Raw genomic sequence first — 24,617 nt, 5'->3', positions numbered from 1 at the left:
ATAATACCTTATCCAACAGGCTATACAACAACTATTGCAAATGAGCGCCTTTCATGGATGCCTACCCTACTTAAGGATTTATTACATACTGTATGTACGCATTTATTCAATGTTTTATTTTAATACATGACTAGCTACTTGTGTTCAATGTAAAGTCCTGTACAAATGTTTACAGCAGTAGACGGCTATTGCTAAAGGTTACGTTTTCAACATCTTAGACTATATTGCAAGTAGCCTAGTCTGTTTACCCTAAATACCACCTTATCTGCAGACACTTCAGTCATGCGATTCAGTAACACGCTAGCTAACATTTGTCACTACGTAACCAACTATCATGAAACAATGAAATATAGATACATGGGAGTTCTACGCTAATTAGCCTAAGCAGTTTAATACAATATACCTTCAATAAAACCCTGGCGCTAACTGGCAGAAGTAGCGTGAATTGCGTGAAAATGACTTGTGTAAGCTGTCTTTTCTGTTTTCTTCCTCCGCTGCACTACTGTCCCCGCTGCAGCTTCAGCAGTGACTGATCTTTCATCTGTCTCAGACACAGCACTCAAAACAGCCCAACTTAAACAAAAAGCAAGTCTGACCAGCCCACCCCAAAAAGATTGTCTGGCCCCTCTGGCATTTGCCAGAATTGCCAGATGGCCAGTCTGCCCCTGCTAACAGTAGTGATTGATCATTTGGATCCCCAGTGTCAGTCAACGGTTTCGCTTTCACAGTGACTAAATTGCTCAGCATTACATGTGGATGAAAACCTTCACACAAGGCTCTTAAAACAGTGTGGAATTTGACATAGAAGTTTCATGTCTGAATAAAAAGTGCCATGATGACAGAAAGTTAGTGAAGGAATTGCATTTGAGCTTTGGTGTAAAATATCACATAACAAGTCTAATGATATTATATATACACCTTTTAATGCATATACAAGATGGCAGAAATGTACAGCGGTGTTACAGATCCCAGCGCAGGTCATGACAGTCTTAGAGCAAGTGGAGGATGTGCACAACCAACCATTATATAAATCCAATCATACAGGCTACTATCACAATTTGCAGTTTTACCTTAAAGCTTACTCTGCATCTCAAAAAGAAATAATTAGCTTCATTTCGGCACTATTCAATCAGACCCTTACATTAACCTGGGAAAGCCTTCTCAGCCAAGTATTTTAACAAATAGCCCACATTTGTAATTAAACCCCACCATCATAACTCAAATAGCATGTCACAAAACAAGAATAAATAAAATAAATACACTCCAAAACAATATATTCCAATTCAACACTACAAAATATTTCAATTCAACACTACAAGCACAATGGTCTGACATAAAGCTGAAAATAACAGAATTAAGTAGGGAACACAGATGCATAGTGAAGTCAAGGTGGCAGGTTTTGTCAAACTAATTTAGACGCTAATTTAGACTGGGATTACATCCACTTTCATAAAAATCTAGAATAAACTGAGATAAAACCACCCTTTGATAAGAAATTGGGGCTGACCCTAAGGGAAGGATATGTGCAAAGGCTTGAGAGAAATGCTTTTTCAGCAGTGTTCATTTATTAAATTATTACATGGGTATTTTAACTTTGTTTCCCCATTCAGAACAATGGGCCCTAATCATTGCAAGCAGCAGTTTTCAATGGGTGAATTGCTTGATATCAGCAGACTTGTTCATGTTTTGGAGCTAATCTCTTGTTCATAATCCTCCAACGACAAAAAGTGAACAGTTAAATGAACGTAGTGCAAGCCAACCTGGCATAGGTCAATGTAAGGTTACTCAAAGCTACTGGAGGCAACTGTGGTTGTAGTGATATTATTATTTTATGAGTAAACACCACACGGTGCTAAAGGAATATGTTAGCATCAAGGCACTTCATTCAAGCATTAGCAAAATATTAGAACTGACGAGTTAAACTTTAAGGAACATTTCCAAGTTACTTACGGTATATGAAGTCAGTTTCTTCTCACATGACGTGTTAGCTGTTTTAAATATTTTATTTGCTTTTGTGGAGGGGAGTGGTTATTGGGGAGTAAAGGTAAACTCTCAGTATTGTAAAGGTGGCTTCCTTTTGTATGACTCGTGGTCACGCCAGTTTATGATGTGAAACCCAATCCTGTGGTATTCTGAATTCAAGTGGGGCAAATATGTTTGTATCAACTGATGAGTAAGCTGATGTATCAACCTGCACCAGCCGGATTCCTCCTTCCAGGTTAGCCTAGGCAAGCCTAAAAAACAAAATATTTGCACAAACAGATGCATGATGAATCATTTGTCATTTCTTATTGTACTAATGCCTTATATTATTTCAAACTCATTTCACACTGGGCAAAGATGGATTAAATATTTGATTAATTAAGATCAATGATTAGTTAAGAACCCCACTCACCTGGTTGTATTTCAGTGGTCACAATACAATATAAAGTTTAGTATAACAATACACTATACCATTATGGTACTCAATACCAAATAATACCACAATGTTTAAGGTTTATTAATCAAAATCTCAGAATGGAACTTGATACTCTGCTCAATTGTTGATACTTGACTGTTGTTAATCAAGTTCAACTTAAGTTCAATATAATTTCATTTGAACACATCGAGACTACTATGTATTCAATAATGAATGAGTTACGCAATGATAAAATTAATTTTGTATTATACCAATATAAAACGATAGAACCCAGTTTTCTTAATATTTATTTTACCTTTATTCACAATTGTAATTATTGCAAATCTCTGGATGAACAGGGTAAATCAAGATATTTAGACTATTTACAATAGACACTCAGTATGGATGTGTGTCTGCAACGAGTTATTGAGCATTATCTGACTTTAATTTGACTTCAGAAGATGAACCATCTCTTCCATTTAACAACTACAAAAACTTTTTGTAAACAACTGCGAATTGTGAAACACCAGAAATCTCTGTTATAACATTATGTGCTGTCTCCAAGCAAGCAATCCTGTTCCCACACACTTCCGCCCAAATTCTTGGAAGGTCTGGCAGAGCAGCCAGTCAAACTGGGCCTTCCTCAGTCAAAAAGAAAATTGTGAGAACACTTGAAAGGTCACCTCCTTAGAGACAAAAGAAAATACAGTGGAGGGCTTGCTCAGCATCTGGCAAAGTAATCTGAAGTACACACTTCAAGTGTGGTTTCTAAGGGCTTGTTTACATTACGGAGACATACACTCACCTAAAGGATTATTAGGAACACCATACTAATACTGTGTTTGACCCCCTTTCGCCTTCAGAACTGCCTTAATTCTACGTGGCATTGATTCAACAAGGTGCTGAAAGCATTCTTTAGAAATGTTGGCCCATATTGATAGGATAGCATCTTGCAGTTGGTGGAGATTTGTGGGATGCACATCCAGGGCACGAAGCTCCCGTTCCACCACATCCCAAAGATGCTCTATTGGGTTGAGATCTGGTGACTGTGGGGGCCATTTCAGTACAGTGAACTCATTGTCATGTTCAAGAAACCAATTTGAAATGAATCGAGCTTTGTGACATGGTGCATTATCCTGCTGGAAGTAGCCATCAGAGGATGGGTACATGGTGGTCATAAAGGGATGGACATGGTCAGAAACAATGCTCAGGTAGGCCGTGGCATTTAAACTATGCCCAATTGGCACAAAGGGGCCTAAAGTGTGCCAAGAAAACATCCCCCACACCATTACACCACCACCACTAGCCTGCACAGTAGTAACAAGGCATCATGTTCTCATTCTGTTTACGCCAAATTCTGACTCTACCATCTGATTGTCTCAACAGAAATCGAGACTCATCAGACCAGGCAACATTCTTCCAGTCTTCAACTGTCCAATTTTGGTGAGCTTGTGCAAATTGTAGCCTCTTTTTCCTATTTGTAGTGGAGATGAGTGGTACCCGGTGGGGTCTTCTGCTGTTGTAGCCCATCCGCCTCAAGGTTGTGCGTGTTGTGGCTTCACAAATGCTTTGCTGCATACCTCGGTTGTAACGAGTGGTTATTTCAGTCAAAGTTGCTCTTCTATCAGTTTGAATCAGACGGCCCATTCTCCTCTGACCTCTAGCATCAACAAGGCATTTTCGCCCACAGGACTGCCGCATACTGGAAGTTTTCCATTTTCACACCATTCTTTGTAAACCCTAGAAATGGTTGTGCGTGAAAATCCCAGTAACTGAGCAGATTGTGAAATACTCAGACCGGCCCGTCTGGCACCAACAACCATGCCACGCTCAAAATTGCTTAAATCACCTTTCTTTTCCATTCTGACATTCAGTTTGGAGTTCAGGAGATTGTCTTGACCAGGACCACACACCTAAATGCATTGAAGCAACTGCCATGTGATTGGTTGATTAGATAATTGCATTAATGAGAAATTGAACAGGTGTTCCTAATAATCCTTTAGGTGAGTGTTTAAAAGACTTGAGACGCTAGATAATTTTGTCGTATAAACTTGCAGATATTGATAGCTGGAGACAACACCTTCCAAGGTAGCATGTGCCACATTTGATATAGCCCCCACCCAGAGTTTTGCAAGTGTGATGACAATTCAGCAGAACTGTATAAAGTTTCTCTGTGGTGCACACCCATATCGCTTGATATCACACATTTAATGGCCACAATTCTGCGTGGTACATCTCAAATAAGCTGGTGAACATTCAAACGCTATGGAAAGATAAGTCTATCTAGAGTTGTATTCTCTCTCTCTCGTATGTCAACAAGCCCTTAGCTGAAGCAAGACACCTATAATTACTGTTCGTCAGGTGCAGACAGCTTTTTTGGGCTTCCACTGCATTGTCTGTCTTTAACATACCCTGTTTCTTCAAAATGTCTTTATGAAATCTGGTCTCGCCATCTTACAAAATATCAATCAAATGTATATACTTTTAAAAAAGTGTTTTCCAGGCAAAGAAAAGGCTTTAAGAGCTTTTTCCCTTTGTGTACTGAAACGTTTGGTTTTACTTTATGTTAGTTTAGTTCTGTGCAGTATAAATATAGATCACTTTTCTGGTCAGTGCATGATTCCATGACATCCATGTGTTATTCCATGTGTAATTTTCATTTTGAAGTCTGTCTTTTCAACAATGTGGAAAATAGTAAACCTAAAGAAATATCCTTGAAATAACGTAGTTCAGACAAAAATATGAAGACAGTTTGTACTCACATTTCATCACACCTCTTCTCAGACTTTGGCACACCAGGTTCTCTCTGTGGAAAAATGATGTTACATAATTATATACTTACAAATAACTCTACACAAACCTAGCTATTTATAGTACATACAGTCAAGTATTGGCACCCTTGATAGAAATCTGTCAAAATATTATAAAATTAAAGTTACATACCATGATACTGTCTTCGACAAAATTGAATTTTGTTTGGACAATAGTGACTATTTTTTAGCTAGGTTGTTTTATTCACAGCTAAACTTGCACCTTTTGTTGCAGTGCTGAAAACTGAACCAATCAGTTTTCAGCACTTTATTATTGGCTGTGACTGGTGGTCAAATATGGTTGCTTGGCCTCCACACGTTCTAGGGTACGGCATCTGTGAGCTCAATCAAGGCAGAAGGCCGGTAAGTAATTTCTTCTGGCAAGTAAAGATTCCCAACTAGACTTCCTGGTTGAATAAGCAGTGTGATAATGACAAGAACAGCACTGGATGTGCTACAGAAAACACGTACATAAACATTCACTGTTCCAAATCTGCTTTAAGGTGGTGTGATGAAGCAGGTACTTAATCAGGAATTGGATGTCATTGAATTGGGTATACAATGGAGTTAAAAACAAAAGGACAGTATCAGAACACAATACATAGAGACATGTGACCCCATTAACAATCCAGCTCTGGAAAAAATTAAGAGACTCCTAATTTTTCTTAAATCAGCATCTCTACATGAAATGAAAACCAGGGACATTCAGATCAGCGGTCAATATATCATTACAGGTCAATGGTCCTGGTATTCTGGACAGACTAAGAATAGAAGATAACATGAGCAAAGTTGAAAAAACAGAGTCAGTAGACTTAGAAAGTGATGTTCCGGAAGTAAAATATCCATTGTTTTGAGCCATCGATATATTAAATATTCCGGAAATAATTGAACACTGACAAAAGTTTGGTAATTTTGTATGGTTACCAAATATATTCAAATTACAGTTAAACAATGAATATGGGCTTAAAGTGGAGTCTCTCGGCTTGGATTTAAAGGTATTCACACCCAATTTGGAGGAAGGGTTTAGGAATTACAGCTGTTTAATATGTGGCCCCCTCTTTTTCAAGGGACCAAAAGTAATTGGATAATTGACTCAAAAGCTGTTTCATGGACAGGTCTGGGCTATTCCTTCATCAATTAAAAGGTCTGGAGTTGATTCCAGGTGTTGCACTCACATTTGGAAGCGGTTGCTTTGAACCCTCAATGCAAGTGAAACAGGCCAACCTTGGGCTGCAAAAAATAATTCCATCAGAGAGACAGCAGGAACATTCGGAGTGGCCAAATCAACAGTTTGGTACATAAAGAAAAAAAGAATACACTGGTGAGCTCTGCAACACAGAAACGCCTGCATGGCTTCCAGTGGCACTGGGTCACTAGTGTTTATTGATGATGTGACAGAAGACAGAAGCAGCCGGATGAATTCTGTGTATAAGGATATATTGTCTACTCAGAATCAGCCAAATTCAGCGAAGTAGATTTCACAGCGCTTCACTTTGCAGATGGATAATCTTCCAAAACATACTGCGAAAGCAACCCAGGAGTTTTTTAAGGTAAAGACGTGGGATATTCTGCAATGGCCGAGTCAATCACCTGACCTCAACCTGATCGAGCATGTTTGTTTTGGACTGAATACTCCTGTACCTTCTGCCTGACAGCAGCTTGGTAAACAGTCCGTGGAATGGGTGGCTGGGATCTGTAATGATCCGTTTGCTCCTCCTCCTACACCTCTCTGTGTAGAGATCCTGCAGGGATGGCAGGTCAGACCTTGTGATGCTCTCTGCTGTTGTAATCACCTTCTGAAGTGCTTTGTGGTCGAGGGCGGTGCAGCTGCCATACCAGGCAGTGACACAGTCGGTCAGAATACTCTCGATAGTGCATCTGTAGAAGTTGGTGAGTATCCTGGAATCCATGCCAAATCTCCTTAATCTGCGTAGGAAGAAGAGCCGTTTCCTGGCCACAACATAAGAGGGATGAGACCAGGTCAAGTCATCACTGATGTTGTGAACTCTTTCTACTGCCGACCCATTGATGTGTATGGGAGCGTGGTCTCCCCGCCGCTGCTTCCTGTGATCAACAGGAACGAACAGAGAGTACAGGAGCGGGCTCAACACACATCCCTGGGGGGAACCAGTACTGAGAGTCAGTGAGGAGGAGGTGGCGTTGCCCATCTGCACCACCTGGGGTCTGCCCGTCAGGAAGTTCAGGATTCATCTGCACATACTGGGGTCGAGACCCAGATCCCTGAGCTTAACCGCCAGCTTGTGGGGCACAATGGTGTTGAAGGATGAGCTATAGTCAATGGACAGCATTTTCACATGTGTTCCTTTTGTCCGGATAAGAGAGTGCAAAATGGAGGGTCAGAGCGATGGCGTCCTCTGTGGATCTGTTTTGTCAGTAGGCAAACTGTAGCGGGTCAAGTGCTGCAGGCATGGAGTCTGTGATGTGTTTTAACTAGCCGCTCAAAGCACTTAATGATGATTGATGTGAGTGCTAAAGGGCGGTAATCATTCATGCAGAACAGGAACAATGATGGACTTTTTGAAGCAGCTGGGGACCTCTGACTGACTTAGCGATAGGTTGAAGATATCAGTAAAGACATCAGCCAGTTGGTCAGTACAGACCTTGAGAACACGGCCTGAGATGTTATCTTATCCAGGAGCCTTGCGGGTGTTAATCCTTTTTAGGGCTTTACAGACGTCTGACCTGGTCATTTGGAAAGGGCAGCCGTCCTGGTCCATTTGAGTATCCATGCCAGGGATGATGTTCTTACAAAGAGAGTATAGAAAGAGTTCAGTTCCTCTGGGAGAGAAGCTCCCCCACACTCCAATTCCCCCACACTACCTGTATTGCCTTTATAGTCAGTGATGGTTCTCAGACCACTCCACATGTTCCTGGTATTTGAGCCCTGGTAGAGATTCCACTTTGACTTCCTGAGATCATACCGGGATTTCTTATATGTGTCCATGCTGCCAGAGTTGAATGATGCAGTCCTTTAGCATGGCATGGATACCACTGTTGACTCACTGTTTTTGATTAGGAAATTATTTTGTAGTTGTCAATACCAATTTTTTTCTTGGTGACTATGGAAACTGATTGATTCCATAGTCACATTATGCTTTGGGGGTGTTTTTCTGCTAAGGGGACAGGACAACTTCACCGCATCAAAGGGACGATGGACGGGGCCATGTACCGTAAAATCTTGCATGAGAACCTCTTCCCTCAGCCAGGGCATTGAAAATGGGTCGTGGATGGGTATTCCAATGACCCAAAACACACGGCCAAGGCAACAAAGGAGTGGCTCAAGAAGAAGCACATTAAGGTCCTGGAGTGGCCTAGTCAGTCTCCAGACATTTATCCCATAGAAAATATGTGGAGGGACCAGAAGGTTTGAGTTGCCAAACTTCAGCCTTGAAACCTTAATGACTTGGAGAAGATCTGCAAAGAGGAGTGGGACAAAATCCCTCCTGAGATGTGTGCAAACCTGGTGGCCAACTACAAGAAACGTCTGATTTCTGTGATTGCCAACAAGGGTTTTGCCACCATGTACTAAGTCATGTTTTGCAGAGGGGATCAAATACTTATTTCACTCATTAAAATGCAAATCAACTCATAAAATATTTTGTGTTGTTATTCTGTCTCTCACTGTTCAAATAAACCTACCATTAAAATTATAGAGTGATAATTTGTTGGTCAATGGGCAAACATACAAAATCAGTAGGGGATCAAATATTTTTTTCCCTCACTGTACCAAAAGTTATTCCGGAATGCACTGACTAATTTTTTCAGACTATCCATTATTCAACTCTGTCCCAGTCTGTAATAAACGTTATTAGCTTTGTCCAAATTCATGAATGGAAACTGTTCATCCCACTAAATCAAAGCTGCATTGCAAGCAGAAAACTACTCCAAAACTCTACAAACTAAGACTAGTGGTGTTGTTTAAATCAAAGAACCTTACAATGCTGTATTCCTCTAAAAGAAAGTTTAAAGTTTCACAATATAAATGTAATTCCAAAGAAATGGGTTCTTCCTGTGTTTACTGGTGAGCTTTGTTCACAAATGCATCAATCCAGGCATTCTTTCAGAAAGAGGTGTGTACAGGTGATTTATTTCAGTAATTCAATTCAAAAAATGAAATTTGTATATTATATTCATTAATTACACATAGACTGATATATTTCAAATGTTTATTTATTTTAATTGTGATGATTATAACTGACAACTAATGAAAAACCCAAATTCAGTATCTTAGAAAATTAGAATATTACCTAAGACCAATACAAAAATAATATTTTTAGAAATGTGGGCCAACTGAAAAGTATGAACATGAAATGTATGAGCATGTACAGCACTCAATACTTAGTTGGGGCTCCTTTTGCCTGAATTACTGCAGCAATGCGGCGTGGCATGGAGTCGATCAGTCTGTGGCACTGCTCATGTGTTATGAGAGCCCAGGTTGCTCTGATAGCGGCCTTCAGCTCTTCTGCATTGTTGGGTCTGGCGTATCGCATCTTCCTCTTCACAATACCCCATAGATTTTCTATAGGGTTAAGGTCAGGCAATAAGGTTTGCTGGCCAATTAAGAACAGGGATACCATGGTCCTTAAACCAGGTACTGGTAGCTTTGGCACTGTGTGCAGGTGCCAAATCCTGTTGGAAAATGAAATCTGCATCTCCATACATTTGGCCAGCAGCAGGAAGCATGAAGTGCTTTAAAACTTCCTGGTAGACGGCTGCGTTGACCTTGGACCTCAGAAAACACAGTGGACCAACACCAGCAGATGACATGTCACCCCAAACCATCACTGACTGTGGAAACTTTACACTGGACTTCAAGCAACGTGGATTCTGTGCCTCTCCTCTCTTCTTCCAGAATCTGGGACCTTGATTTCCAAAGGAAATGCAACATTTACTTTCATCAGAGAACATAACTCAGCAGGAGTCCAGTCCTTTTTGTCTTTAGCCCAGGAGAGATGCTTCTGACGCTGCAGCCCACTTTTTGTGAATCTCCCCCACATTTTTGAATTGGTTTTGTTTCACAATCCTCTCCAGGGTGCGGTTATCCCTATTGCTTGTACACTTTTTTCTACCACATTTTTTCCTTCCCTTCGCCTCTCTATTAATGTCCTTAGACACAGAGCTCTGTGAACAGCCAGCCTCTTTAGCTATGACCTTTTGTGTCTTGCCCTCCTTGTGCAAGGTGTCAATGGTCATCTTTTGGACAGCTGTCAAGTCAGCAGTCTTCCCCATGATTGTGTTGCATACAGAACTAGACTGAGAGACCATTTATATGCCTTTGCAGGTGTTTTGGGTTAATTAGCTGATTAGAGTGTGGCACCAGGTGTTCTGAATTTGGTGTTTTCATTAGTTGTCAGTTATAATCATCAAAATTAAAAGAAATAAACACTTGAAATATATCAGTCTGTGTGGAATTAATGTATACATTATACAAGTTTCATTTTTTGAATGGAATTACTGAAATGAATCAACTTTTTGATGATATTCAAATTTTATGACCAGCACCTGTATGTCCAATAAACAAGTACGTATTTGCTAACAAGAAAGCAAGTTACTTATTTCGTTGTTGATATTCACCAAAGAACAGTCAAAGTTTATTTGCTTGAGAGACAAAGGAAAATATATTTCTATCATGTCTGACTCTGAACATGACCAGGAAGAATACTTTTTATTGTAAGAGTTTAGGACAGCAACTGATGATGGGGGAGATTGTGAACCAGTTTGCCAGTTGTTAGCTAACCCCTGCCCACAATATCCAGAGGATGGTGGTGTAGCAGTGGATTGTGTAATCTAATGCCAACCGAAACAGAAGGCTTTTGTTGCACCTTGTTGAAACTGTCAATTCTATAAACTATCAATTGGAGAACATGAATGACCCAATCCCTGAAGTTGAACTCATTCCAAGATGTGTGGTTGATCATCCGGATTTTGGCCCCCTTATAACTCCTGGGGTGCTGGAGACTTTTTTTACATTCCAAAAAATAACTGGAAAAGACGATCTAGGCCAGAGCAACCCAATGGCCATCTCTCAAAAGACTAAGTAGCTACCTAACATTAGCAAACAAGTGTATAAGTCACAGCTATTTATTTGGATAACATATTCCATAAACAGGGCAATTAAAAGTGCTTTATATTTTTATGCTTAAAAATAAAATATAATCAGGCATACTACATTCAGCATCAAAGTGTATGTCCAACCTAGAAAGACAAATGCCTAGTTGTTAGCTAACCCCTTTCTAATGAATTTGCTGAGCCCGTTTTAGAATGTCTCATGTCGACTGTAGTTTTTTTTTATATTGCCAGGTCCCAATGTCTTTTGAGTTTCAGTCAATCTGCTTATATTCAAAAGTGCTATCTTTCTGTTTTGATTCAAGTAGTAATCTAGATTGCTATACTTTGCTGGACATAGCCAATCAGTCAAGCATTTATCTGATAAACGTATTTTGGCCAACTATGTTTCTAAGTTTCATAACATGATTGTACATCCAAAATGCACTGTTTAGGCCTGTTGTACATCAGACCAAAGATACGCTTCTGCATCATCTATAGTATGATGGGCAAGATACAAAAACGGTCTCATCTCTATTCATTCATTTGTGTGTATCTCAACTCAGCTAATCTGCTAAACGCCTTGAATGTAAACCTACCGTTTGGTCCATTATTTTAGGCGCACAAATGTTGACTCTAAGGCTTTAGCTCGAAGCTATACTTCTATTCAATTGATGTCAACAAAGCTAATCAGACAATAGTAGATGCCAAATGTATATAATTTTGTTTATTTAACCACTTAAGTAGCTTATACAAGAGTCAATAGGCCTGTATATCTAACTAAATCACATGTCAATGGTAGAATGAAGTGTTACATGTCCAGATTAAGATATGGCAATGTGTGAAACACCAAGTATCCTCCCTTGTGCTTTTCTTTGCAGACAAAACACGATCACAGCATTTTCCACAATGATAAAAATCTAACTGAAGTCCACCGACGATATTCACAATAACGGGCCAGCTAGAGACACTCGCCTCACGTAGCTTCTGGAGGTTAAAGTTCACTCCCACTCTGATGACCTCCTTTTTGCAGAAGAACAGAAGCTTTGTGGTGTGGCTATAGGAAATAGCTCTCTAGTTCCAGTTTGGATTGACCAAATTCCGCTGACTGTTTGGTCAGTGTACAGTTTTAAAACAAATTATGCTACCGTGACAGATTACTGAATGTAGTTTGAAATGTTTTGGAGTAGTTTTCTGCTTGCAATGCAGCTTTGCTGTAGAAGTTTACATTCATGAATTTGGACGATAGTAAGAATGCTAATTACAGCCTGGGAGAGAGCTGAATAATTAATGGTTGGAAAAAATGACTGTGCATTCTGGAATAACTTTTGGCAAGTTAATTTTTTGAAAAATATGATTTTTGGATGAAGTATCCCTTTAATTATCTTCAGAGCTATCCAAAGTGTTAACTAACTCAGCTGATTTCATCCGATGGTTTTGAGGATGGTCAGCTACACTGACGTCATGCCAGATGTATGTGCGCGCTCTATGAGGAGATAGGCCAGGTGACCAGTATTTAGTTGGGAATTGGACAAGACAGAACACAATGTTTGATGAGATAAGTAGTTAAATTTCCCACTCACTCTCCGAAAGTTACATAGTCTTGTACACATTACTTTTTTCCAATATATCTACATTTTGCAATAGTGATTTCTGAGCATTAAAGGTGATCGTTCACTTCATAGCTTTGAGGACTGATTGAGCATTGCAAACGACCATAACCAGACCCTTTTTTAAATGTCTATGGTAAAAATGAATGGGTCATGTGACTCATGGAACCATGATGGCGAAATACAGGCTTTCCTTGTTTTCTTCACTTGTCTTTCTTTCTTTCTCTTTACCTTTCCACCTAACACTTTCACACTCTCCTCGTTTCACTCCCTTTCAATTTTCCTTCTCCTTCCTCTCTAATCTTTAATAATAAATAGTACACTATTAAATAAAATCATTTGGTTAACAGATTCATTCATTTTTCTATTTTATTTTAAAAACTGTTTGGAATAATACATCGGCAGGATCTGTAATCATATCTTTACCATTACCTAGCTAACATTAGCTAGCATAACCTATTTGAAACCTTCTAGAGCAGATCTATCTATCTATATAAAAAATGTATTGTGACATTATAAAATAGCTAGCTGGTATTACAAATGATAAAAACCTGTCTTGAAAAGACGTTTATGGTGATGTTGTGGATTCCCTTGACACTTGCTAGCTTCTGGTCGAGTTTTCCACAGCAATTCTCTCTAAAACTAGTGCCAGTAGGCTAGATAGTAGAAGAGTGAATGAAGCTGCTGAAGCAAGCAGCCCCCTCTTTTGGCCAAAACAAGCACAACATGCAATTGAGACATCAACCAGTCGGCTCTGCTGCCCAGTCTTTCTTGCCACGTAAAACATTATTTCACTTTGCAGACTCTTTTAAATGCACAGTTAAAAACGGGGACATTTCTGGGGACAGCTCCAGCCAGGGAAAGGTCACCAAAATGGGGACAGCCCCGGGAAAAAGGGCCATTGGGTCACCCTACTGTAACTAGGTAAAATTCTAGTGTGTTTTTAGTTTTGGAAAATGGATTGGTAACTAATGAACCAGTGACTGAAGCTAGGGTAGAGGTGCTGGAGGAGATGCAGGCTGGGGGACAGCCAGCATCAGTTTGAAAGACAGAGTGTCCCAGAGAGTAGTGAGAGAGTGACTGAACCAACAGAGAGACAGCAGTGAGCAAGGTTTTGATTTAGAGATTATAGAACTAAAATCCTGACCCATGAGCATATACAGTATACATTCTTACTGAGTTAATGTAGTTATTAAGCCTTTAATAGATGCACTTTGAGGTATTCAATATTTCCACATTACAATACAAGTAATGTATTACTAGTTTTCCTGTTAGTTACCTCTTTACTCCCTTCTTTTAGCCAACCTGACTGAAAACATAGTTTGTTTTCAAATATTAAGATAAGGAGGGGCCTCTGAAATTATTACAAAATAGATTCCAGGTAGTCAAGCGGTAGGTAAATTCACATTCTTCAGAAAATCTTCATGAAAAATGTATCACAGTACAGCCAAAGAATACCTCTTGTATTAATTTTTAAAGAAAGTCAAATCAAAAAGCGAGGCTTAATTTCCTTTCATTCAATAAAGGAATCCAACAACAAAACCACTAATATTGAATGAGACTTACCGCCCTCTCCAAAACAACAGGGTGTTCAGGTAAAAAGTCTGGTTTCTTTCTGGCAATTGGGCAACTTGCAAGTTGAATCAGGAAATCTCTGCTGTAAGATATTCTCACTAGGACAAATATTTGAATCAGTCGAAACCCCAACAACACAATAATATAAAATATGCAATTCAGAAACCATGGAATTTAAAATTGCCACCCAAACTTCCTTAGTTACCATTAGGTTGGGTGGAGTCTTTTTGTGGAGTCTGTGTCTGGAGGTGGAGGATTTTGAAAAATTGTTCCACTCCAATGCTGTTGATCTTCAAAAAAAAAAAGACAAAGAGGATCAATGTAAGAATATGCAGTAGAAGTATTAATCATCATAAATATAACATTTAATAGCTACTGCATTTCGATTTTAACAAGGTATTTAGTCCAATAGTACACGGGATGAGGGTGCATATAAGCCCCAAGATTTAACCTCCTGAGACCCTGTGTCCACATATAAGGACACTATGTTTTAAGCTTCCTGAACCTTGTACTTCATTCTCCTGTGCTGGTGCATGTAACATGGATTACTTATTGATCTTTGAATACCTCTCTGGTACTGACAAATGCAGTGTACACTATGATGTACAGTATATAAATAAAACACTTTGACTGCAAACGTCATTAGCAGTTGTGCCCTTATTTGTTGCCATGTTCAGGCATTGAAATGCACACACCCTTAGTGCACACACACATACATATACTCACTCACACTGTTTTGCTAATTTGTTCATGTTCTGTTTTGATGAAAACTTCATTTCAGCTGTTTTCTACTTTGTTTACACATTGGTGACTTTATTGTGTTACGTAGTAAAATAAACCCAATGTCATCATAATCTTTTTTCAAAAAGTACTTCCTGTTCAAGCTTAGATATTATACTTGATCAGGTCCTACTAATCCCAATTAGGTAAGAGAAATTAAAAATGCATACATTATCAAAGCTCAGATTTTAGGAGCTTAATGAATATCTTAAAAGCTTGACTGGCGACATTCTCACTAATCTGGGCAGATTGCATTATCGGTGGACTAACAGTCAAAACCCGAAAACAGCCTGAGAAAACAGTTGCTTCAGTTAAACTCATTGTATGTTAGTCCCACAGACAAACTAGGGTCTCACAGAAAGTAATTAAATGAAACCTGAGCAGACAAATTCTGCTTTCCCCTCCGGGTAGGTAACTCACTGTTGATTGTTCTGCTGGTCCACAGGCAAATGTCTCAGCACTGCTGATGCAAGGCTCTGTATTCAATCAGAAAGTGAGACACAAGCTGCAATCATATTCGGTATGTTTCCCTCCGAAGTGTGCATTTGGTTGCTTGTAAGGTTTACGCTACTCTCTAAAACTGGGTCAAGAAATTCTTAAGGTAGATTAATGTCCACGTTTTGTATAGAGCAACAACATAAGTTGGTTTACCCTGGTCAGTACTGCAGCGCCGAAGTGGTCTGGCTGGCTGCAGGTGCTTCTGTATGATCCGCCTTCTTGACACCTCCATCCTATAACAGCATGGTCTTAACATTAGGTCATCTACCTTTTCCACTGTCCATGTCATTGACAATTTCCACTGTTACTGACATTTTTGCTTTTATCACTCAGCACTGGAAAAGTTGAGCTAGATGGTGCAGTCCAGGGCATCCATCTGAAACTGCCAAACCAAAGCCTTGCTTCAGATTTATCATATCAGCGACACTTAGTCTACTCACCTACTCCCGGTAAGAACGGAATGTGCAGAACAGTCTCTACGTGCAAACTATCGATTAGCCTGCTGAAGTTGACCTGAAGTTGTCTTATACACATACACTCACCATACATACGAGCACAATTAGTGTAAATGTTCGTGTAAAATACACCACCACTAGCTAGTGCATTGCTGATGATGCAATTATTTGTACAATTGTCGGTAGCTTTGTCGACCAATGCATACGCAAGTACGAAATTCGCTATGTAGTTCATACGACCATTAAAACCTTGTTAACATTTTGTCCGATGCGATGGAGATAAAAAAAAAAAAAAAAAAGCTAGCTGGTCAGCCTGAACCCGTCAGCTGGTTTACTAATTTCATCATCATCCTGAACTTACATGCTTGATCAAGTGTTGTAACGTCGTTACTGGGATACGGTGTGATCTAACTGAAAAAAAAAGATTTGCCTTTTATCTTTAATTATAGGTTGAACCAATTTCAGTTATTTATTTGTGGCAGTCACTCGATATTATCATTAACGTTAGTTAAATATCGGTGAAACTTTAAATCTAGTTGAATTACCATCACCGCTAGGCGGCTGGCTAGCTAGCTGGGGTGGCCATATACTGTATACAGTAGCTAGCTTGCGTTGGCTGGCTGGATAGGTAGCAGTCGGCTAGCCGGCCATTTTTTCGAATAACGTTACTTTTTGTGTCAGAAAACTTTATAATTTTGTTCACTATTAAAACATAAATGATAACCATTATCTGTCCGTTAATAGTGTTAAGTGTAATATTCACCTGATCTTGTTAACTCAGCGACCAACGAGTTGTAACTTATCCTCCTCTTAGAAAGAGATGTGCGTGTGTGAGTGTTTCTGCTGTTCTTTCCCCAAAAGCTTGCGCGCTTGACCCTTCTGTAGCTGGCCAAATTAACCTTTTTTTTTTACTTAGCAAAATGCTTCACCCAGCTTTTGAAATTATCTACGTCTCTTTTAAAAAATCGCATTTTAAAAAATGACAAAAATATTATATTGAGAAACGTGAATGCTTCATGCCGACTGTCAATGACAGGATCACGGCCATAGATGAACACCCAGGGTTCGGTATGTATAACGTTATGCCACGCGAGGGCGGTATGATACAACGCATATACATCAAAGGTGACATCAGTTAAATTGAGAAGTCAAATTAGTTCTTACTTTAATATTTATTATTTTTAATATTTAAACACATCAAGTTTTTTTTAAATCGCCCTTTCCTCCCCAACGCCTCATTGATGACCATAAAAATGAAGCGATGTCTTAGGGTGGTTTTGCCTAATCGCCACATTACCTTGCCGACTTGTTTGAAGATCAATATTAGGATGCATGTTACCACAATACAATAATTGGTTACTTTTTTTATTTTGTCACCAACTCTATTTTGTGTAAGCAAATAAATGGTAAATACATTATTCTCTTAATTACATTTACATTATTGTAATTGTGCTTAAAAACATTTAATTCAGTTAGCAAACGCTCTGATCTAGAGCGACCGGGCCTACTTCATTTCAGATGCCAATTAAATAACTTACAAGTAAATATCATATTAAATTAATTATCACTTATGTAAGCGATGTAACGTTACAGTGAACACCTTCTTGGCGGTCATAATTCAACATTTAGAGCTATTTACTACTCAACTCCGGTCCTCTAGTACCCCCAACATTACATATTTGAATTGTTGTCCCGGACAATAACACCTGAATAAACTACAACCAATAACCAGGCCTTGAATTGTGTACGTTTGTATGGGGTTACGACTGAAACGTGTACGACTTTGATTTAACCTAAACCCGTCTGGGCATCAGTCTTTGACATTTTGCCCGGCATAATTGCAGAAATTCTCTGGCAAAACATTCAAAAGTGACCAACTGGTCAGTATTAGTCAAATGTACCATAGGACAGACATATACATTTGGTATATTCAGAATGTAGTATTTATTAAGGACCATGTTGAAAGAGAAACCATTTTAATCAACACCTTGGCGTTAATGAACAATGTTTACACTAGAGAATAAAATAAAAAATACTTAAATATTGTTACACAGTGTGAAGTAGCCCATTTCAGTTTTACAGTGGCTGTGGATCTGTCCTTTTACCAACATTAATACAATCTGTGGTTTTCCAGTTTCTGCACATTTACAAATCATATTCTGCTACATACTTGTACTTCGTATGTACTCAAGATTTGATCAACAGGATATAACCTACATCTGCCTCATTTCTGAACATTAGGGGGGAAAACAGGAGTATAAACAGTGATCTTCAGTTGAGTCGTGATCAATATTACCTGGAATTGATAGCAATAACACTGGTTCTAAAAAAACCTCAAAATGTAATATGTGATAACTTGCCAATGGCTGTCAAACTGGTGCTGTCGAGCTAAAACGGGCCCCTGAAAATTGAGTACCATGTCACGTATGTGCAGTTTTGTGACCGGTTTTCAAAACCACTTGCTTTCAAACATGGAGTTTCATTGGCAACTGGTGTATGAACATTGTTTTAAATTAAACAATGTCTTGAATGTTTTTGATGTACTGCCTAAATGGACAACCCGTTTGTACTGCGCTTATGCTTGCAACAGCCTAGGCTACTGTTACAAGATTAAACATATACATTTGTTTTACACAACATGTTATCTGATCATGGCCACAGGGCCTCGGAAGCATGAAGGACGGAACTTCAGCGGGAGCAGCCGCTATGTTAAAAATGTCCAGGGCTGGGGTTGAGTGGTAACATTCCAGGCACCACACACACAATAGGTTCCCCACTGGGGATCAGGGTTCAATCTCTGCTTTTCCCTTCTATATCTTCCCATTTACTGTGTTGCAGATTCATACCCTCAAACGCCTTGGGGGGGGGGGGTTGTACTGTCCATGCTTTAAAAAGTCAATGCAAATGTGCAGAACCTTCAGGATCCATAGCCTGGAAAATAAGTATAAATAAAAGAGATTCCCAGCCACTCCATTTCAGTTTTACGTAGAACCTGCTGTTAACAAAAATTAGGTCAAATTTAACTAAAATTACCGAGTACGTAGCAAGCATGCCTGTCATTCAGAAAATAAAACTATTGCCAGAATTCAAGGGAGTGAAAAAAACAAGATAAAAGGTTCAATCACATTGTGTAAGACTCTACAGTTTTTTCTAAATCTAAGTTTCTTCAGCAATCTGTTAGAATGCCCACATTACCCAAATACTGTTCAAATTGTTCATCCTTAAACCTTTTTAATGCCCAAAGATATCTTCACGTTTATTACAAAGAACCAGTATGTTATTTTCACACAAAATCTAGTTTAACTTTTTTGCTGCCAATTGGTCTTCCATTCAATTCCCCAACTGCTGTCAAAGCCTCCTGGCGAGATTCAAAAACAACTGTTGCAGAGCCTTTCGGAATCCCTTTGTTGTTGTACTGCAATGAGACAGATCCAGGAATTACACGATATCCATAACAGAAGTCATAGATTTCGTCAATTTTTATAGTTGAAGGCAGATTAACCAGCTTTAAGCATGTTGGCCCATCAAACTCCTGGGGACGGGAAGTTCCATGGGCTCCATGTCCATTGTCCCTGTCAAGAACAGCAGGGCTTTTCATCCTGTCAGAATCCAAACCCAGGCTGCTGCCCCTGTGAATGTGAACTTGTAAGTCATTCATAGGAAGATGACCCATATGAGGGTTGACCACATCATTTGTATACGGTTGGGTCACCTCACAGTTCCTGGCTGAGTATTCCTCTGAGGCTCTCTGCCCTGTCATCCGCTTTTCTGTCTTTTCTGTAATTACAGGTTCTTCAACACCAAATTCACGCATCTGAGCCAAAGAAATGCATTTCAGGATGACATTCGCTCCAAGAAACCCTTGCCCATTCAGAGACTGTGCCCTCATAGCCTCCTCCTCAGACTGAAAGATCACCAGAGCCTCTCCAAGCCCATTGCCCTTATGATCACGCAGCAAGACAACATTTTCCTCAGAGACACTGAAACCCAGGAAGAAATCCACAATCTCAACTTTGCGCACATCAAAAGGCAAATTGCGCACATAAAGGCAGATCTTCTCACATTCGTAAGAGTCGTGTGTCTGTCTTGGAAGTCTTTCCTCCGATCTGCTGCGAGACCTCACAGAGGGTGATCTGCAATCCCTTGGATTTTCCGAAGATTCAAGCATGGCAACCATCTTCTCTTTTGAGATAGGAGAGACGTACACACATCGGTTCAGAAATTCCTCCTTGTTATGAGTCAAGGCAGCGCAGTAGTCCCTCAAATTTCTAAACAGCACAAAGACACACCGTGTCTTCTTCCCATAACCGTCATGAAGGTGAAGGATCTGGTCATATTTGAGAGATGCAGGATGGAAGAACTCCTTAATGTCCTTCTTCTGCACAGAGTATGGAAGGTTTTCCACCAGGACACAGAAGTCTTCATTTTGAGGAGAAGAAGACTTAGCAGACCTGTAAGCCACTGGGGAACGTGACCTGGCACGATCTGCAGGATACCATGGAGTATGAGCTGGGGATGGTCCTCTTCTAAACTTACCACTGCTGACTTTACCAGGTTCTATGCCACCACCTACCTCAAGCCATTTATCTTCTGAGCTTGGATAGACCTGAACAAACCTTGTTCCAATGTAATTTCTATCCCTTTTCAGACCCTCTGTAGCATCCATTCTAGATTTGAACTTAACAATTGCTTTCCCATTTAGTTGGCCACGGTAGTTTTTCATCAAAACAATGTCTTCTACTGCTAGTCCATCAAAGAAACTTTTCACATTCTCCTCAGTTGTAGTAAAAGGCATGCCTTTCAAAAGCAAATACAACTCATCCCGACTGTTTGCCTGTGAGGAAGGCTTCTGCGCCAGAGAAAATGTGTCACCATAAGACCCAGATCTACGGCTCATTTCCAGGTATCCTTTTCTTTGGGGTTCCTCAATCGTGCATTCTCTCTCAGGTCTTCTGTAACCTCTCTTATACAGCCTCTTTTGGATTAGCTCAGGCTTCTTCGTACTTTCCTCAAGAATAGACTGCATTTCTGACCTACTGCTCAAAAGTAAGTGAACTGGGGAAGCTTTGATGGAGCCTCCAGAGCGGGTCATCGCACGTCTCGCATCTTCATCAGAAGCAAAGATTATGAACGCCTCCTGACGCTCCCCACCAATAATATGCACCCCGCCATCTGGGATTTTTAGGCCAGTGAAGAAAGTGCGTATATCCTCAGAACCTGCTGTGATTCTGAGTCCCTGTAAACGGATGACCACTGCCATGCCGACAACAGCACAAAAAACCGCACCTGTAGACAGAGGGGTACAGAATAGCATTATTTCAGACAGACACCAGTCTTTATACAGTCCGCCAGTTTCAGAACAGTCCCGTGAAGCTCACCGATGCACTCCATGGTGTTGCAGTGTAACAACATAACCAAAACAGGTCACACTGTGAGAATGAAAACATCAATACACCAAAAGGGCCTGATGAAAACCACTGAAATATGTAGGCCCAAAGGCAACAATCAAGGTTAATTTAGCAATACGTGGTATGCCAAGAGTTGACTATCCAAGCAGAAACATTACAATGACCCATGAGAATGTTTTCATCTCAAAGCATTCAACATGGTTAAAGTGCAGGCTTTACTATGCACATGTACAAAAACACTGGATAGTAAGGGTTGGGAATCAGATGTTTCAAGCACCCTTGAAGGACCCACAGTGGTTCCAAGTGTGGCTGGCACAAATACATTGCCATTAGCTTTCCAGACTGAGAAAGGGCAAACACAATGACCAAGTCTGAAATGCACAGCATTACCCAAACCAGAAACCAAACCACCAGGACCAACAATCAATAACCATTAATATATACACAGTAACTGAAAATGGGTTAAACATTTAAACAATGATGTCCAGAGAGTCTGAAAAGGCTGCCTTTTTAAAAAAAACTTTCAATAGTTACTTAGTGAGGCGTTAACAACCTGTATAATTAATCATCTCCAAAGGCCAAAACCCAGAGTAAAGCACCTAGGGAAATCCACTATTGGCAAAAAGGGCCAAGCAAGCATATTTGTGCATGACTGGTGTTCAGCCTCAAGGAGTAGTCTTCGGCATAGCAGAAAGTACCTACCCCACCATTACCGCGACTAGTCAAAACAACAGCCCACTGAGTAAATTTCCAGTCCATGTAAATCCCAAACAGAAGCCATTAGAAAACATAACATTAATAGTCACCTTAAAATATGCAACAAACTTAATACACTGATACTGCAGCCATTCCCACATTTGGCACACCAATTCTTCCAAGAACACAACTGTAGGAGGCCACATTATCTCAATTCCAAATTAAATTCAAAGACTTGGTATTATCCCCAGGTTCATCAGGCTAGAACAACCAGGGCATACGACCTTGAAAAACAAAGGCAGTGGACTTTTCTTAATTGGGCAAAGGTCCATCCTCCAAACATTTCCCTCTGAACAGAAAAGTGTTCAAGTAGATATCAACCAAAATGTCCTCCACTGCTCGATAGCAAAATTTCTGGCGACAGTCAAGAGAATCTTATGTTGTCCGAGAGGTGTTTTGAAATGTGCCACCCCATTGAATCAGTTTGAGAATTTGATCCATCAAATGTGAACAACTAACTTTTCCAATTCTCTCACATGAACACGTTTTCCTTCTTGAGCTCACAATTTTGTAGCCATAAATAACAGAAATTAGTAAGCCTAGTTTCTTGGTCTGGTTAGTTGGCTACTCATATGGAAGAGGAATGGCCAACTATCTCCTGATTTTGTTGAAAACTCCCTGGCAGTGGCCACTGGAGGATTGAGTCACACACACAGTATGCAAATGGCAGAGGTGCGCATCAACCCACAAATAGAAGGCAGAGGGCCTAGGAGGTTATTTAGGATATAGAATTTGCAACAACTACTCTAACAGGCTGGCTCACCAGGCCATTTAAAAAACAATCCATTCCAGTTTGCTTAACAGGGCGGGTCTCCAATGTGATTGCAGCAGGGTCTTTAAAAAGATACCGGACAAAAATTAAGGAGCATGATGGCTTGGTTTCCTCTTCTGTGTCTGAGTGTAACTTCAATTTATCTTCCAAATCCCACAAAAAAGGATATACAACCTTCAGAGATCAATAGGGAATGCATTTCTATTTTCCATGATCAACACTTTGTTCGGGTCACTCCACTCAGGTATCTGCCCCCAAAGACGGAAACTGCAAAAGCCTCTAACTTAACAAGTTTATCACTTCTTCAAACCAAATCAATGCACTCACTAAGGCCCTTTTCGATTTGTATTATTTCTTATGGTGTGATTAGTTGATACTTTGCCTATTCCATTGTATAGTGATTTGGTTGTCCTAAGGAGTAACGGAGTCTTGCAATAAGGTCGTCTATATAAATTACTATTGGTTCTAAATTGAGTTACGATAAAAGGTTGAAGGATTTTATAAAATGGGATCTCACCGTAATATCGTGTTGCAACTACCTACCAGCATGGGGCTAGAGCTGAGAATTTGCATTCAAGTAGTATATTTTGAACGCCATTCACAATGTCTGTATATCCCGCCCGACTAGATAAAGCATTCCGGATTAGATTTGCCTTCAGGGAATGTAAGTGTGATTGATGAGGAAACAATTCAATGCTGCACTACAGATTAGCCGGAGCATAGATATTATAACAAAGCCAATAGTGAGAGTGTAGTTAGCCAAAAAGTTTCAGTTTTTGCCGCACAGACAGTGTTTGAGTTTCTTTCGAAAATACACAAAGCAACACTATTAAAACTGTAAAGGTTTTTAAAAGTTCACAATAAAAGATGAGTATAGGTAACGTTAAATATGGCAGCTAGCTATTTAACACAGGAAGCTAGCAAACGCAAGGCCTAAGAAGAGATTGCGTAAGTCAAATAACGCTAGAACGCTAACTCCACAAATTATACCCAAAAGATAACTTACACGGGTAGCAAAATGTTTTTACTGCTCAGACAATTTCTGAAAAATCCAAACTGAGCTGGGGGGTTTATAGAGAGAACGCCTTGCCACCTCGAGAAAAACACGTCGTCAATTTGTTTATTTCCTTCCTGAATTTGAAGCGTGAAGTCGAGTGGTAGACGAGTCTCGCGCATGCCCATTGGATCAAATGGGTTACTGCAGGCAGTTATTTGTCGTGGATTAACGGTGAAGAAAGATATACACGCCATGTAGAGGTTTAAATGTTGAATACGAATTTCTCCGCGTTGAGCCATTTTAAATATTAACACTTGTGATATTCTTTTTTTTTTTTAAACGTTAAGAATAAGTCATAATAATAGTTCACCACAGAGACGTGTAACTATGTTTGGTACCACGATAAAAGTAATATTCAAATGTCTGGGAAAACGGGTGACAAGTTAATTTCCCGAACCATCGGGGGCAGAGCAGCAAGTCCAAGGGAACGTA

At 39.8% G+C, this 24,617-nt stretch overlaps 1 protein-coding gene across 7 annotated transcripts; it reads right to left on the bottom strand.

Annotated features, from left to right (window-relative positions):
• Positions 1–904: 904 nt before the first annotated feature.
• Positions 905–24,318, bottom strand: LOC105018748 (uncharacterized protein C8orf88). 7 transcript variants are annotated; one of them, XM_010884421.3, is made up of 8 exons: positions 16,956–17,236; positions 16,050–16,119; positions 15,891–15,970; positions 15,660–15,715; positions 14,665–14,749; positions 14,451–14,557; positions 5,161–5,204; positions 905–2,234 (listed from the first exon to the last, which is right to left on the bottom strand). In XM_010884421.3, coding segments are annotated over exons 2-8 (384 nt in total). In that variant the 5' UTR covers positions 16,052–16,119; positions 16,956–17,236; the 3' UTR covers positions 905–2,224. The 7 variants fall into 7 exon arrangements, with proteins under 7 accessions (XP_010882723.1, XP_034144895.1, XP_010882725.1 ...); XM_034289004.1 differs by lacking the exon at positions 16,956–17,236 and adding an exon at positions 16,554–16,576; XM_010884423.3 differs by lacking the exon at positions 16,050–16,119.
• Positions 24,319–24,617: the final 299 nt, after the last annotated feature.

The sequence above is a fragment of the Esox lucius genome, chromosome 20 (genome assembly GCF_011004845.1).
Source record: "Esox lucius isolate fEsoLuc1 chromosome 20, fEsoLuc1.pri, whole genome shotgun sequence".
Lineage (NCBI taxonomy): Eukaryota > Metazoa > Chordata > Actinopteri > Esociformes > Esocidae > Esox > Esox lucius.
This window is presented reverse-complemented; position numbering and strand designations above follow the sequence as displayed.

Coding starts and splice junctions, on each gene's coding strand:
- LOC105018748 (XM_010884419.5), bottom strand. CDS start 21,452: ATGGCAGTGGTCATCCGTTTACAGGGACTCAGAATCACAGCAGGTTCT.